The following is a 17,385-nucleotide window of genomic DNA, read 5'->3' on the forward strand; positions in this document are numbered from 1 at the left end:
TGTGATTTCTACAAAAAAACCAGAGGAAAGAAACACAATAAGGACTCACTGTTAGCCAGTTTTAGATTTCACCCATCTTCACACCTTCAGGTCAAAGGAAGGAGTAATCGCGATTTTCACCAACCTTTGGGTTGTTAAACACTGGGAGGGGGTCGCCAGATGCCGTCAAGAAGCTAAGAATATTTTCTGAACAATTTGAGCCCATTTTTGATTATTTTTACCATTTTTCCGCAACTACACCAAACTTTCCATGTTTTAACCTATTTTCATCACTTTTTCTTGCCATATTTTTGCTCCTTTTAATAAATTTTTTGCTCCCATTTCTGTCAATTTCAATGCTTTTTCTGCACGTTTTTTCCACTTTCAAGAGATTTTCAGCACTTAGAAACCCTTTCCTCCACTTTTCCAAATCTCTCCCCTTTATTCCCCCTTATAGATGGTCCTGTCTCCACATGACGGTTCTTCAATGTTCATGTCTGTGCTCAACCACCTTCCCCTGCCCCTGATGGTCTGGGTTAAACATTCAATAACACACACACACAGACACTCTCTCTCTCTCTCTCTCTAACAGTGTTTTCTCTGTAGGATCGCCCTCCTGCTGACCAGAAGAAGCAGGAAAAGAAAACCTTGTAATTACATAAAACAATACAGCCTCTATAGAAATCAATAATCCAATTCTTCTGATTCTCTCGCCTGATTCAGTCCAACAATGTTCACTCACACTCTACAATAAATCCATGATGAGCAAAGTGACTCATGTGAAAGCTGGGATTCAGTGATTTTATATTGACATTTAAGTTCATGAAATGAACAAAATATAGTGTCTGCGTCCCCTGTTACACCTTAAGAAATCTATACTTGATGTTTTAGGATTTCACTGCATGATATTTCATAAAATGTTGATCATCGGGCAAGGTTTGCATGGATATTATGATTAAGATAAAAATAGAAATACTTTCAAATCTTATACAGAACTATAATAAAACTAAAACAAGGCAGAAAATACATTTTAATAGATTTAGAGTCGTTTTAAAGATTTTTCCAAAACAGCAGTCATGGCTAGACAGTCTCACCACATGATATCATATTTTCACACATTAAATAACAGAATAAATTACAGAAGTAATTGAGTAAGTAACATGTAAAAAAAAGAGTTATGTGAAGCAGTAGAATTATGTTTGTGTTTTTTGTTAAATGTTGAATATAATATAATTTACTTGAATGTTATTTATGTTGGGGCGTATAAGCATTTTTTTCTTCTGCCTGTTTCAGTCTTATATATATACTGTATATATTTAACTGAAACAAACAAATAAACTGAAACTGAAGGTGAGCACATATATACTAATTCACAACCTATTTAAACATTTTTTGACTAAAATAAATACAGTTGGACAGAATATTCAGGTGTCATATTATTGACCCACTTGTAGATTTATATCTACAGTATAAATATATCGGTCATAGATTCAGTATTAAACACATTATCATGTAGCAATGAAGAACAAGCTGTTAGTTTTAACGATTAAAAACTCAAAAATCAAGAATTGTGTTGTCATGGGAACACAAATCCACTGAACTTGTACAGCTAACCTACAGTTATTCATACCTGTGATGTATTATTATGAGATATTGTCACAGTAGAATAAATATATTAATTATTACGCCCCATGTTATTGATTTTAAATCATACTGAATAAGAATAAGTGGAAGTTTTCCAAATAAAAATGCAACGCCGTCTCTTCTATTTTGCTGATAGTTTTCTTACCTTTTACAGGAAACGTCTGTTCAGTTTTGCTTCTTCTTCTTCTGTTGTTATGAGATGAAATGTTTCCATTTGTGTAGAAAGCTTCCCTCGCTGAGCTCAGAGATGACCAACCGTCTCAGGGCGTCTGTCAGGAAGGTGGTGGATGTAGTTGGAATTCTCAGTGTTGGGTGGGGGGAAATGGATATGAATATATATATAAATCTTTATATATATATTCACATAAATACAGCTTTTTAAACATTGCTTTGACAAAAAATGAGGTCAAAACATGTTTTGGATCAGCTTTAGAGAGACAATCTTCCTCTTCATCATCATCATCATCATCATCGTCATCATCGTCATAATCCATCTGTTGAACCTTCTCATCTTCTGGGTCACGACCAATCACAGCTCACCTGAGGGCAGACCACCCACTCCATAATCAAGATGCAAAATAAATCCATACTGTAAGTCCTTCCATAGATAAGATAAATAACATAAAGTAAGGAATAATGTGCCTCTGGCAGTCCTTTACATTTCCATATTTACACTATGTAAAAGCACAGCGAGAGAGAAAAGGGAGAGCAGGAAAAAATCTGTACTTTATTAAAATAATAAAATATATTGAATTTGCTGGTTTAAAAACCCTGTTTTATTAATGAAGGGACATTTGTTTTACTTTTTACTTAAGTACATTAAACAGCATGTATTTTTTTACTTTTATTCTAGTGAGATCAACTTCAATACTTTTCCTTTTACCAGAGTATTTTTTTATTCACGTCTCTATACTTTTACTTGAGTACTAAAGACTAGTACCTTTGCCACCTCTGCAGAATGAAATAATTAGCTGAGAAATGGAAATCAATGGAGACGAGTGTGAGATAGACATGGAAACCAAAGGTGAGGAAGGTGGGATCACAGGAAGGAGTGAAGGCAGAAGAGAAGGGAAGGTGTGACATTCTGACACATGAGAAGTGTTGTATGACTGTCGCTGACACACACGCTCGTTAGATGTTTGGAGAAAAAACTTTTTAATATCATTTTTCCTTGGATACAAACTGTCCGTTGTAGCAGAGAGGAGACGTGAGATGGAAAACATCTGCTGACATGATGAGATGATGACATGAAGACACCTGAACACATGCAGGCAGGGCCGTAGCTCCACATTTTGGGCCCTGGGTACAAACCATCTTGTTGGGCCCCTACTGTAAGTTATGTACACTTTTTTTCCGCCCAAAAAATATACTAGTATTCTTGCATTATTATATAAGCTGTTTACTTTCTTCACAATAACGTAATAATTTAATCACCTGTTCCTTGTACCATTTATCAATTTTCCTGAAAATTTCATCCAAATCCATTCAGAACTTTTCAAGTTATCTTGCTAACTGACAGATAGACACCGTCTCACTACATTAGCTTTGCATTAGCATTAGCATTAGCATAGCATAGAATTCTGACATCATCACTGTTGATGACATCATCAGTGTTCTAAAATAATGTTTAAGAGAAGTTCCACAGTGTGGATGGGAAAAGTATGGGATATATACAGTACATATTTTTGTATATTTTATTTCGTTTGCAAGAACATCACCATAATTTAATCACCTGTTCCTTGACCAATTTATCAATTTTCCTGAAAATTTCATCTTATCCGTTCATAACTTTTCAAGTTGTTTTGTTAACAGACAAACGGAGGGTAAAACATAACCGTACCGCGCTTCGCTTCTGCGCTTTGCTCTTGGCGGAGATAATAATGGTAATAATACACAAATGATCAGTAACATAATTGATAATGTTGACCACAAACATTTGCTTTGAAGCATCGTTTAATGTTGTGAATTAATGATAAAATCTTTCGGCTTCATTTTTGCTGCAGTACCATACATGAACTGCTGGGCGCAGTGTTGCTTCACCATTTACATTATGAAGAAGAATTGTGCAACAGAAGAAGAACCAACCTAAAGTCTGGGTTTGGAATCATTTCACTGAAAACTTAAACTACAGGTAGAACTAACATCTGTGACATGAAACTAACAGTTTTATGTTAGAATCAAAGCAGCAGAAAACCATTGTATATATTTAAAAAATCTCAAAAATGTAGCCTTGAAAGGAAGACGATGATCACATGACTCGAACACCAAAAAATTATTAAACTGTCAAAAATTGGGCATGACAAATCGTGAATGTGGTTAAATTGGCAAAAAATAGCATGAAATATGATTAAAAAATAAGTTAAAAGTGACAATAACGGGTCAATATATGTGACAATAAGTGCAAAAGTGGTGGAAAGGGTTTATAAGTGCTGAACATGTCTAGAAAGTGGAAAAATGTGTAGAAAAGACATTGAAATGTGATGTAGAAGTGTCAGAAATGGGAGAAATGTAGCAAAAATTTATTAAACGGTGCAAAATCTTAATCTTAATCTTTAAAAAATATGGCAAGAAAAAGTGATGATATAAATAGATTAAAATGGTGAGTTTGGTGGAGTAGAAATACAAGTTTCTACTTTAAAATTCTTCTTTTATCTAAATATTAACTATAGGTGCCTCATGCAAGCTCTGAGTGGATTAAATAAATATAGCGTTTCTTTATTAGTTTTGACAGAATAAATCCTTCCTCTTCCTATAATTAACATTGTCTCTAAAGTCCAGAGGGATCTTCACTAATGGCTCAGAAACACATGCTGAGCTGATCTGGACATTGTTCTAAAACCTCAGAGACCTGTTGGACTTGATGAAGCTTTTCCTCTCAGTGCTTTTATTCATTCATTCTTTTGTTATTTTGGTTCATTTGTTATTGGAGGATCCAACGATTATAATTATGGGGGTTTGTTGGTTTTATTTTGGGGTCAATAATAAAAAATATTGGTTTGAGTTCCTGGTTTATCGTGTTGTATTGATCTCTGCTGCTGTTTCTAAAGCATGTGTCAAACTTAAGGCCTGGGGGCTAAATCTGGTCATGTAGAGCATCCAATTTGGCTCTCAGCAGAAAATAAAAATGACTGTAAATTGTGTAAATGAAACTCAACAATATTTGCAGTTTTGCTTTCCCTGTGCTTTTATCAGATGATGGCAGTCATTAATATTGTTAAAATGTTGACAAAACCTCAAAATTCTTAAAAAATTCTTAAATTTTCCTTAAAATATTTCCCTTAAATAAATAGAAATTGGTCACAAATCTGGGAAATGTAAAGTGTAAATCCTGTTGGGACTGATATTTATCACTTATTGCTTGTATATGGTCGATTTCTTACATATTTTGTATTTTATGGATACGTAGAAGTGTAAACTAGAGCACAATAATGTTAATTACTTGTTTTCCAGCATAAGATCTGTGGCCCACTTGAGGGCCACAGGTCTTAAACTGCTCCATGTTTGGCCCCTGAACTAAAATGAGTTTTTAACGCCTGTTTTCTGAGAGTTTGTGGGCTTTGTTTTGATTTATTTTTGCTGTTTTACAATAATTCTATCTGAATATGTTTCCTTGTAATTTTTTGCCTGGTCTTTCTTTATTTTTTCTTGTAATGTCTTGTCTTATCTTTACTTTCCTCTGATCTGCATCTGCTATTATCTATTTTATCTACTGGTCAGTCCTTGATTTTTTCTTTTGTTGAGGTTTTTTAATCTTCTTTTGAAAAATAATTCAGCTTCACCTGCAGCAATATTATAATTTCATTATATTAATCCTCCCATTCCTTTTTATCCTGTGATGAAAGTGTTTTCTTTATTTTAATCTTACAGAGAATGGTTAAACTAAGGAGGGTTTTTTTTTATCGTGGTGTCTACTAACAGTATTACACGGGGGTGGTTCCATCATGCTGTTGGGCTACTTTGCTTTACGTCTACTAATAAATTAACAAAGTCACCAGGTAGAAAATAAAATTGAGTTTAAAAGTGCAGCAAAGCAAATTCTCTGATTACATACAACATGAGCACTTTCATAAACTTCTCTGCTGCCCTCTAGTGGTACAAGATAGTAATGCAGATACATCACATGTTCAGGCTTCATAACTGCACACTAGCTCAGGGGTTCTCAACCTTGGGGACGCGAGACACTGGGAGGGGTCACTAGATGCCTTCAAGAATATTTTTTGAACATTCATTTTTGAACCTATTTTCATCACTTTTTCTTGCCATTATTTTGCCCTTTTTAATGCATTTTTGCTACATTACTCCCATTTCTGACACTTCTTCATTAAATTTAAATGCCTTTTCTGCACGTTTACCACTTGCAAGACATTTTCTTATTCTTATAAACCCTTTTCATCACTTTTCCACCTAATGTCACATATGTCGACCGTTTATTGTTACTTTTAACCTCTTTTCACCATATTTAATGCTTATTTTTTTCCAATTTAATCACATTCACCATTTGTCATTCCCATTTTTTTGCCAGATTAAACTAATTCTTTCAATATTGACATTTTTAACTCTTTTTTACCACTTTTTCTGTCTGTTTTTGTCCACTCCAGTTTGCAACTTTTAACCAATTTCTGTGGTTTTTAAAATCCCATTTCACCACCTTTTCAACCATTTTTGGTCACTTTGAACCCATTTTATTTCTGATTAAAACCATGATTTCCATCTTTAAGATGACTATAATAATAATAAACGTTCCTGGATAACAGTGGATGTTATTCAGATGAATAAATAAATGTGGTTATCACAGATTCATAAAACAATAGACCATCATTTTACTGACTTTATGGATGGACCCCAAAAATCTCCCCTTTATTCCCCTTATAGATGGTCCTGTCTCCACATGACTGTTGTTCAACGTTCATGTCTGTGTTCAACCACCTTCAGCTACAGTAGTGGGGATCCCTGCTCTCTGGGACCTTTATTTTGGAGGGTCCCCGCTCTCTGGGACCTTTATTTTGGAGGTCACGGTCCACTGACCTTGAAGTTGTTTGGTTTGAAAAGTTCAAATCTTAATCATCTTAACATTGTTTTTATCTTTCTTTTAACCTGAAATCCAGTTGTTTTCCCGACAGTATCACAGATTAAAAAGGATAAACCATAAAATGCTGGATTTTAAACAGTCGAATGAACAAATCTGTTCTAATCTTCCTCTAACTCTGAAATCTTCACGTTATTCCAACATCAAACAGCCTCTGTCACAATCAGCAGATGATCCCTGAAGAATAATCCTGGACCATAATTGCTCTTTTATTCCCTCTGAATGAAGTCAAAATAATGACCCAATGGTGCTTCATTAGTGCTGACTAATCAGGTGAGCACGGAAACTATAGCTGCAGCTTTTTTTTTTCATCTTTCAATGAGACGAGAGCAAGATGTGATGACAGAAGCAAATTCTTTAGCTCAATCCAATTCATTCTGTGTCTAAACACACTTAGAATAGGATTATATAGAGTCAGAATGTGTCCAAACCAACAGTTTTAAAGGTCAAAACTGAGGCCCAGTCAACAGTTCAGATCCAAAAGCATGGTGGGGGTCCCATCATGCTAAGAGGATTTTTTTTTTTTTTTTTTTTGGTGCAACGTGAAGATGCAAACACCAAAAAATATGAAGAAAAACCTCTTAGTGGGGTTTGTTCATTCTGTATTGGATTTTAAAAAAATAATTAATTAAATTTGTGAGATTTATATTTTACAATGATTCCCAACCAGGGTACACATACTCCTATAGAGCAGAGGTGGGCAACTTTTACCACAGCGGGGGCCTCAAAAATTAAATTTTCTGATCCGAGGGCCAGATTAACGATTCATGTATAAATGATGAAAATAATGAGTACAGGACACAACAAAGGGTTTGTGGGTTTTTACCATTTTTGTTTCCAAATTTTTGTTGTGGTTTTTCTATAATTTTTGTATATTTCTATCGTCTTAATATAACTGTTTTTTGTAACTTTTGTTTATTTTCTGCTGTTTTGCATGTTGTTGTAGTTTTGCGTGTTTTTGGAGTCAGTTTCTGTTCTTATTTTGTATATTTTTGTGGTTTCTTTGCATGTATTTCTGTCATTTTGAGTATTTTCAGTCATTTACTTTAGGGGCCACACAAATTTAGGACCACCAGTTTCCCATAACTGCCCTGGGGGGGTACAGGAGCACATTACAGAGATACCTGGAAACATCAAATCCTTTCTAAATCATAGGTAAACATTCACAGACTATTTTTTTTTTGATATTGCTCAATAAACTGCTTTTCTTTTTTTGTAATTTATTGAAACAGGTTTAATTTCTGCTGTAAAGGACATTTTAGTTAATAAGATATATTTCACAAAGGAGAAACATGAAAGTATTTATTTTCTAAATACACTTATTTTGAGTTTGTGGATTAAACTAATGTTTAAGACTATCAGCCTTTAGTCTAAATTTAATCAGATTGATGATTATTAGAGAATGAACTCTGGTTTATATGAACATTAATAGATTAAAGTTCAATTTTGATTAATTATTCATAAGAAAATAAAAATAGTACAACTGATTAAAATGACAAAGAAAAACAACAACAGAGCTTTAAAGAATCACATGTAGGGTTTTATTGCTCTTAAAATTCTACTTCATTAAAAAAACAAACGTATGTTCTTCCTTCTAACAAACCTATGGTTATGGATCACATGAGATGAGTGTAGAAAATATCCTTTAAAGTTACATCAAAAGTATTTCATTTATTGCAGAAATCAAAACCAAGAAGCCAAAAACATTCAAATATACAGATCTCAGAATAAAGTGGAAGACAATGGATAAATATATATAGTTATAACGGTTAAAGCACTTTAACCTGTTTTGCTTCATATTTTGAGATACGAAAAGTCGAATACTGCTGATTGTGCACAACTTTTCTATCAGTCCGGGTGATCACATGATCAAGCCTTTGATTGGTGTTGAAATATGACGATTGGAGCCCTTCACTATCAAACAATACTGATCTAACATAGAAGAAAGTTTATCAAGTCAGACTCAATCCTGTCAGATTCATCCATGTAACGTTCTCACATTGATTGTTGATTCGCAAGAAGAAGAAGAAACAAAAAAAGGACAAAAAAGATCAAAGGAATTCATGAAAATCACATTTTAAAGCAGGTTTGGCTCAAATTGAGTTCATATTTAACAATAAACTGAACAAACATTTTAGCGCCCAGCTGTCACGTTCCAAAAATAAGAAAACAACTTAAATCAGGAAAAAGGAAAACATTTACGGTTCAACCGCCCTTAAAACAATCACGTTTTTTGTTCGTGCTGATAAATTAAAATTAACCGACAGATTCAGATCCAGGCGTCCCATGCAGTGCCTGATTTAAAAAAAAAGAAATAATCAGCATTTGATCTCGAATCATTGCTTCAGACGAGTTTGATATCCAATGAATGAGAGGTAGAGCTTACAGGAAAAAAAAATAATATTTTGAAATGTCAAAACTCAAAAAACTCATTAAATTGGACACTTTTTATTTAGCAGTGAGTGGAGACAATAAATAAAAAGAAAGTCTATGAGAAAAAAACAAGTTTAGTTTTGAATTCTCCCTCAGGATGTGGATAAAAATATAAATACATATAATCGTTAAATAATGCATAAACTCAGGGTTTGCAAAATCAAAATTAATTGAATCTTTTCCCCTTTTCCTTCAAACAAAGAAGTACCTCCATAAAACAAAATAAAATAAAAAAAGTAAAAATAACAGCTTAAAAATCATAGGTGAAGCTTTTCACGTTGTTACTGTGCATTAAAAGTGACTAACGCTTCACCATCTGGTTAGCACAGCATCAATAACTGCATAGATTATAGATTATTATCAGATCACACTGTAGAACATTCATTCAGTACCAACACATGTTTAGATAAAAACAAAGAGAATACAGCCTGGAGTGGTGATGGAATAGGAAATAATGGCCATCCTCAGTGGTGGGGTTCTGGTGCATATATATATATATATATATATATATATATATATATATATGTCTTTGGACGATGCTTTTCACAGTTCGGTCTCAGAGCCTTTCCTCCAGATGAAGCCGTTGTCCTCAGAGCCACGTTGGATTCGAATCTGAGGCAAAGCCTTCATGTAAGAACCTTTTTCTAGACTGACAGAGACAGAGAGAAATGATGATGATGATGATGATGATGATGAAGGTGAAGCATCGCTCCGACCCACTTCAGTGCAGAGGCGATACTCACTTACTCAGCCACAGTGGGAGACTCAGAGTAACGATCAGATCTTGGAATCCGGGGAAAGGAAAGACGGCGGCTCATCTCCTGCAGAGGAAAGAGACGCGTTAGCGACATTAGCATCATATTTTATAACTTTCATAATTAATAAAGCGAGAGAAAGAAAGCAGTGCAAAGCTGCATCTATGCAGATCTATGCAATAAATTCTATAACATTATGTTTAGTTTGTTTTATTTAGTTTAACATTGATAAATATTTTAAAGGCATTGTGTGTTTTTAGGTTAAAGCTTTAATGCTGAATAAATGTAGCAAAAGCAGTTTACATATGATTTCTGTTCCTTTTATACAAATAAAGAAATGTACAAAAACCCAAAAATGACAAAAACATACAGGGTGACAAATATACTAAAAATGAACTCCAAAAACACACAAAATGACAGAAAAGTACACAAAAATTAAATCCAAAAAGTAGACCCAACATGATATCAAAATAAATAAAAAAAAAAAAAAAAAAAAAAAAAACAGGACAATAAAAATACACAAAAACGACTCCAAAAACCCCAAAAAATTACAAAAGATGGGCTTCATAATCACACAAAATGACAGAAATACACTGGACAAGAAAAATACGCAAAAAATGACTCCAGAAACACAAAACTACAACACAAAAATGACTTAAAATATACAAAACGACCTTAAAACATGACATCAAATATAAACTCAAATATACCAAATGACAAAAAAAAAAAAAAAAAAAACACAAGGACAAGAATTAAAAATACAAAGAATTTACTTAAAAAACACACAAAAAAACAAAAAAAAAATACACAGAAATTACACCAAAAACAGACACTGTAATTATGCTCAGGTTGGTCATTTTTCCAAATGCTAGCATGAAAAAAAATTTATTTTATTTATTTATTTATTAAATCATTAAATAAGTGGATGTTAATTTTTTTTTTTTAAAAAAAAAACTTGTTTTAATGTCTTTAAAAAAAGCAGATTATCATTAAAAGTGTCTTTTTGAGCATGCTACATGCTTCTAATTATTTGGAGAATGGTTGAAGTTCATTTATAGTTGTTTATAGTCGGTCAACATGCAGAATAATACATAGAAATGTGTTCATTCGATGCTTTGTTTATAAATAGAAACAATAAATGAAGTAAAGGAAAGAAAGCGAAGCGTAAGTCATCCAGCGCTGAGCGTTATTTCTCGTACTCACTATCCTCAGATTTATTCCCCAACATTGGCTCGTGTTCCATGGTTTCCATTGAGATTTTTATACTGGGGACATTGTCATGGTAGGGGTACTCGGACTGTGGGGGAGGGACAGCATTAACACACACACACGTGACCATCTACAGGAGTTAATCATCACAACATCAAAGGACAGCCATCAAAGGACGAGCAGCTTCACTTACAAACTCCATCTCACTGTCGATGCTTCCCTTCTTCTTGTGTTTCTTCTTCTTCTCGTCCTCCTTCTTCTTCTTGTCTTTCTCTGGGATGACGTCGTCCAGGTAGCCGAGGTCGTGCTGAGAGAACACGTAATCCATGGCCTTACGCACGGCCACCAACGCCAAGATCTACGAACGAACAGAGGAGGAGAAACGTTCACATCAGGGTTGGGCTCAATTACATTCTTCAATTACAATTACATCTTCAGTTATCCATGCATTGTCGTGTTTTTGTGTTTGTAAATGTGTGGGGCGGAGAAAACAGTCCTTTTTAATCTCTACATGTCTTGTACTTTTAGTGGATCCAACAATAAAGCTGACTTTGACTGAATTACAGCTCAACTATGATTACCAGCCATTTTTCCAATTACAATGAAAATTACAATTATTTTCACCCTGAAAGTCAATTACAATTGTGTCCTGGATTACTAAAATTGAATTACAATCAATCACAATTACTGAAAAATACACAAAAATGACTCCAAAAACCCAAAATGAAAATGACAGAAACTGGACTGAGAGGTAGTGGGAAACATATTTATATAATTATTAACTACGTATGTTTTTACATTTCATTAATCCATAATTGAGAAATGTTATATAATTTCTATTAATTATCAGTCATTATAATTGACCCCAACCCTGGTTCAGATGCCGTGCACACGTTGTTGTGGTAGCTCCGCCCTCATTCACTCGTTCCTCACCATAACGGGGAAAATAATGGCCGCCACGGTGGATTTGAGGATCCAGAGCAGAGCCAAGCAGACGACCTGGAGGAAGGTGAAGAGGTGGATGCGTCGCTGGGGGACGTGACGTAGGTAGATCAGGTCCGGCTGGTGCTTGGCCGGCATCAGGAGCAGCATCAGACGATCCATGAACTGTAGCCAGACACACGTCGTCTTTCATATGTTAACGTTTCATTTAGTCAGGAAATTTACTTTGATCTCCTGACATGTTGCGACCTGAGGCAGAGTTTGAGATTCTTACCGGAGAATGTAATTTATAAACCGTCTCGAGATTTGTGTGTAACATTTATACAATAATGTAAAAATGAAGAGTAACAATTGATAATGTTGGCAACGAAAATGTTACGCATCATTTAATTCTTCTTCTTCACCATTTACATTGTGAAGAAGAATTGTGTAACAGAAGAAACCCCCCCCCCCCGCTAACTATGCGTATGGTTTCAACTGCCAGTCGCTTTGATGAGATCATTGGCAAACAGGGGGCGTGGCTAGCTTGACAGAACTGTTAAATTTGCCACGCCCAGAAAGAACTCATATGAACACAAAAGAAGTGGTCAGAAGACTCCTCTGAGGAAGACTGACAGGTGAAAGGTTGAACCATGGCAGGAGATGTGAAACTTTAACATACTATTTATAAAAAGACTACAAAGTGAACATTCTGGAATGATGTTTTCATCTTTGATTTATTATTATTACAAAGGAGGGAAAAGCCTTTGATCTATGACTCACCTGGACACCATTGAGAGAAGCCACGCCCATGTAGAGAAACACTCCGTACAGCACAGGCATAGGTATGAACTAAAAAGTTAGAATGACATCATCACCATAAGTTCAGGTTAGACATTTGGAAAAAAACTAAATGAGAACATATTTCCAGGACATGACACACACTTACTGTAGGTGTCAAGAAATTCAGATTTTTTGTTTTTTTTTTACCAATTGTTCCATGATTATTCAATAATCACACTACATTTTTTGTTTGATCTGATCAATACTTTCTGAGATATGGACAATTTAGTGTGTGGGGGGGGGGGGGGGGGGGGGGGGTTATGTGTCCTTATTCATCCTCCAATATGTCTGTAACTCCATCACATAGAAAGGTAGATATGGTATAGTAATAAGCTCCACCCACTCTCTCAGAATATAGAAAAAGATCTGTTATAGTCACAGTCAGTGTGTGTTTGGGTCTGGAACATGTTTGGTCCTTCACTAAACTACTTAGCATATAGCTCAGCTCCCTGTAATGTGAGCAGCTTAGAGCTATGAACATAGACTGTTCACATCACTAATGATTAGTCACAGATATGCATTGGTTCTTGGGTCAAATGCTCTAGAAATATGAAAAAATACTTATTTTTACTATTTTCATTGGTCCATCTGTTTTGATTTATAGTATAAATGTTACTCTTTATTGGGATATAAAACTATTTTCCTTTATGCGACTCAACCATTTTTTTTTTTGATGCTGACTTGAAAATCCATTACATGAGGTCATTATTGTATCTGTGTCTCTGGGCACACCTTGTTCTCACTGCTGCCCTGAGGAAGAGGTACAGGTCTATTAGGGCCTGCACTTCCAGATTCACTAACACTTGTTATCTGAGTGCAATCAGGGTACTGAACACACAGTAATCACACACTGTTCCATTGTTTCAGTCATTCTTCAATTAGATTTATTTATTCCCATTGCTGTTATAATGTTCTCCCTATTGTACATTTTATTTTGTTTTATTTCCTATTTTTACAATCTTCTTGTGTTTTTATTTTATCATATACTCTTTTACTTAATACCTGTACTCTTGCACCACCAAAGTTGTCCTTTAATTTCGTTGTACATTGTGTACGATGACAATCAAAGCCTTCTATTCTATAATCATTTATTGTTTATTCATTTTTCACTAATAATATAACATAAAATCTATTACATCAGAAGAAAACCCAACATACACACACCACCACCCCCCTCACTACATTGTCCATATCTCAAAAAGTATTGATCAGACCAAACTGACAATGTACAGTGTGAATATTGAAAAATCATGGAACAATTGGTAAAAATTACAGAATTTTTTGTAGGGATGTCCTTTTTAATTTTCGATATACTGATTATTGCAGCCTTGCGTATCGGCTGATACAGATATTAGCATGAATCATACATACTTTTATTACTGAATTTTTTTTTTTAATAATGAAAATATAATGATTTATTTTGTAGTGTGGAATGTTAGAAAAGGTTTGATCAAGTGATGTCACTGAAACAGAGAACAATAGTCAACAACAGTAGGGATGAGAAAAACTGACCCATTTATTATTAACCAAATGTTACATAATATCTACAGTATTCTACAATTGAAAAAAATAAAGAAAGAAATGAATTGCAAAATAAAAAAAGGAAATTTGAATCTGAAATCCGATTTCAGGCTGATATTGGACCGATATCAGATATTGATATCAGATCAGGACACCCCTAATTTTTTTAGACCAAAGTGCGTGGGATGTCCAGAAAATGTGTAAAAAGCTAATGTTGAACATCTCAAGGAGGTCAAATGCATTTCATGATATTGTGAAAACTGTATAAAATCGTCCACACGGTGGCGCCACAAACCACTTAAGTCCATAATTTTTTATTTATATTTTAAAGTTTATTAAAGGGAATTAAAACTAAAAAAGTTTAATCCTAATCTCTCTTTGGCTAATTCACATTAAATTAATTCCAGCTCAAGGAAGAATAAAAAGGTTTGGCACCAGTGGTCAGTTACAGGATTTATCCTGATGGGGGTGGACATTAATCCATGTTTTTTATTAAGAAGGAATTAAATAATAAAAAAAGAAGGTTAGAGCTGTACCTTGAGGATTGGAGCCATGAAGACCGAGAGTCCCGTCAGGAGGAAGACGAAGATACCAGTGACTCTCTGCTCTCTGGATAAAAACAGGAAATAAAACAGGGGCATTTTATTACATTTTTATTTCAATATACAGTTATTTTAAGCTCATACCAATCATAAAATCATAGTTTTTATTGTAAGATTCGTGAATTTAATGCCTTTTAAGACATTTTAGGGATCTGTGGGAACCCTGGTAACCATGGTAACATAACAGGGGCTTGAACTCTAGTTGTGCTAACCATGACGTGGTGTTATCGCGGCTCACCTGACACCCAGGAACTTGGGCTGCTCCCCGGGGGCCGACGTCTCCGTCTCCATCTTCAGGGAGTCGATGTGAGCGATGGAGATGACGGTGGCAGCGACGTACCAGGGGAGACCCATGAAGGAGCAGACGATCATCAGGATGGCCACCCAGAACAGATCCAGGTGGTACCCCGCCCCTTTCTGACCGGGCACAAAGACCAGTGAGGGTTAGGGGTTTAGATTAAAGACGCAAAGACTTCAGCACTTTCACAGTAAAACGTCAACACTACTTCACAATAAAGTCTTTTAAAAAGTAAACAGTTGTTTTTCCATTTGACTTGAGTTGCAAAAATCAAATAGAAAAGTGGTCAAAGGTAAAAAATGTGGTTTGCATCACTAATAATAAAGCTTCTAACCCTAAGGCAGTGGTTCTCAACCTTGGGGTCAGGACCTCATTTGGGATCGTAAGACACTGGGAGGGGGTCGCCAGATGCCTTCAAGAAACTAAGAATATATATTTTTAACAATTTGAGCCAGTTTTTGCTTATTTTTAACTTTTTTCTTCAAATACACCAAATTTTCCATATTTTAACTTATTTTCAATCACTTTTTCTTGCCATATTTTTGCTCCTTTTAATGTATTTTTTCTACATTTCTCCCATTTCTGACACTTCTACATCACATTTCAATGCCTTTCCTGCACATTTTTTCCACTTTCCAGACATGTTCAGCACTTAAACCATTTCCACCACTTTTCCACCTAATATCACATACATTGACCCTTTATTGTCACTTTTAACCTTTTTTTCACCATATTTCATGCTTATTTTGACAAATTCTTCACAATCACAAATTGTCATGGACATTATTTGCCAGTTTAAACTAATCGTTCCTATTTTTTTTAAATTAGATTACCCCAACCATTTCTGCCACTTTTAGCCAACACTGACAACACTCTAATTTGCAACTTTTAATCATTTTTGGTAACTTTTAACCCACTTTATTTCTGATTAAAACAATAAGATGACTATATACTGTGGTGCTCTTTTTAATGCATTTTTCCTACATTACTCCCATTTCTGCTACTTCAACAAATTTCAATGCCTTTTCTGCACATTTTTTCCACTTTCAAGACATTTTCAACACTTATAAACCTTTTCACCACTTTTGTCACATATGTTGACCAATTATTGTCACTTTTAACCACTTTTCACCATATTTCATGCTTATTTTTGCCAATTTAACCACATTCATGATTTGTCATGGCCATTATTTGCCAGTTTAAACCAATTGTTCCTACTTTTAACCCTTTTTACAACTTTTTCTGTCCAATTTCTGTGGTCTCCACATGACTGTTCTTCAATGTTTATGCCTGTGTTCAACCACCTTCAGCTACAGTGGGGGGTCCCCGCTCGCTGGAACCTTTATTTTGGAGGGTCACGGGCTGAAAAGGCTGAGAACTACTGCTCTAATATAAGGTTTTAAATTAATTTAATCAACTTTAAAGGCTTGTTATTGTTTTTTAACTGATATTTTCCCTTTAATTAGACGACTGTTTGTTACTTTAATATATCAGACGTTCATTAAAACTAGAAAGGCCAGGAGGGGAATTACCAGTAATTTCTTCTCAAATGTCTTTAATTATATTATTACACGCACAAAAAAAAAGTAATTTGAGACAAATTTGTGCGATAATAAAACGAACAGATACATTGTCGTCTTCTATTCATAAAAACAGAATGAAACTTCTCTGGAAATTCCACTTCATACAAAAAAAAAAAATGTGACTCACCTTAAGTTTGTGCTCCTTCCTGTTGACGATGACGGCAGTAATCTGTTGGTCCATAAATATCAGAATGGTCACCAGCAGAGCAGGGAGAAGGGCCGCCAGGTAAACCCACCACGGGTTTCCCCCGAAGGGAGGAACGAACCAGCCTCGCAGTGGACTAGTGGGCTGGAGAGAACAAACAATGTTTAAACTAAGAGCTCAAACACCACCACTCTGAAAAAGCAGTGTGGAAATTTCTTATAAAATACATTAAAATAAAACAGAATTGCAATAAATTAAATTCAATCAAATTAAATTCAACAAATAAAAAAAAATTCAGATATAAAATCAAATAAAATAGAATTAAATCAAATAAAAATTTAACAAAGATAAATTAGTTAAATGATA

The 17,385-nt window shown here is 34.6% G+C and overlaps 1 protein-coding gene across 1 annotated transcript in view; it reads right to left on the minus strand.

Annotated features, from left to right (window-relative positions):
• Nucleotides 1-9,675: 9,675 nt before the first annotated feature.
• The window catches only part of LOC114473030 (electrogenic sodium bicarbonate cotransporter 1-like), a 45,785-nt gene continuing 38,075 nt past the window's right edge, over nt 9,676-17,385 (minus strand). The window contains exons 18-25 of the mRNA XM_028462407.1: nt 17,002-17,163; nt 15,232-15,410; nt 14,928-15,000; nt 12,811-12,879; nt 12,040-12,213; nt 11,300-11,464; nt 9,890-9,963; nt 9,676-9,791 (exon numbers count right to left, since the gene is read on the minus strand). Of these exons, the coding sequence (XP_028318208.1) occupies nt 9,686-9,791; nt 9,890-9,963; nt 11,300-11,464; nt 12,040-12,213; nt 12,811-12,879; nt 14,928-15,000; nt 15,232-15,410; nt 17,002-17,163 (1,002 nt within the window). The 3' untranslated portion in view covers nt 9,676-9,685. The remainder of the gene's footprint in view (nt 9,792-9,889; nt 9,964-11,299; nt 11,465-12,039; nt 12,214-12,810; nt 12,880-14,927; nt 15,001-15,231; nt 15,411-17,001; nt 17,164-17,385) is intronic.

Source organism: Gouania willdenowi, chromosome 12, assembly GCF_900634775.1.
Source record: "Gouania willdenowi chromosome 12, fGouWil2.1, whole genome shotgun sequence".
Taxonomy (NCBI): domain Eukaryota; kingdom Metazoa; phylum Chordata; class Actinopteri; order Blenniiformes; family Gobiesocidae; genus Gouania; species Gouania willdenowi.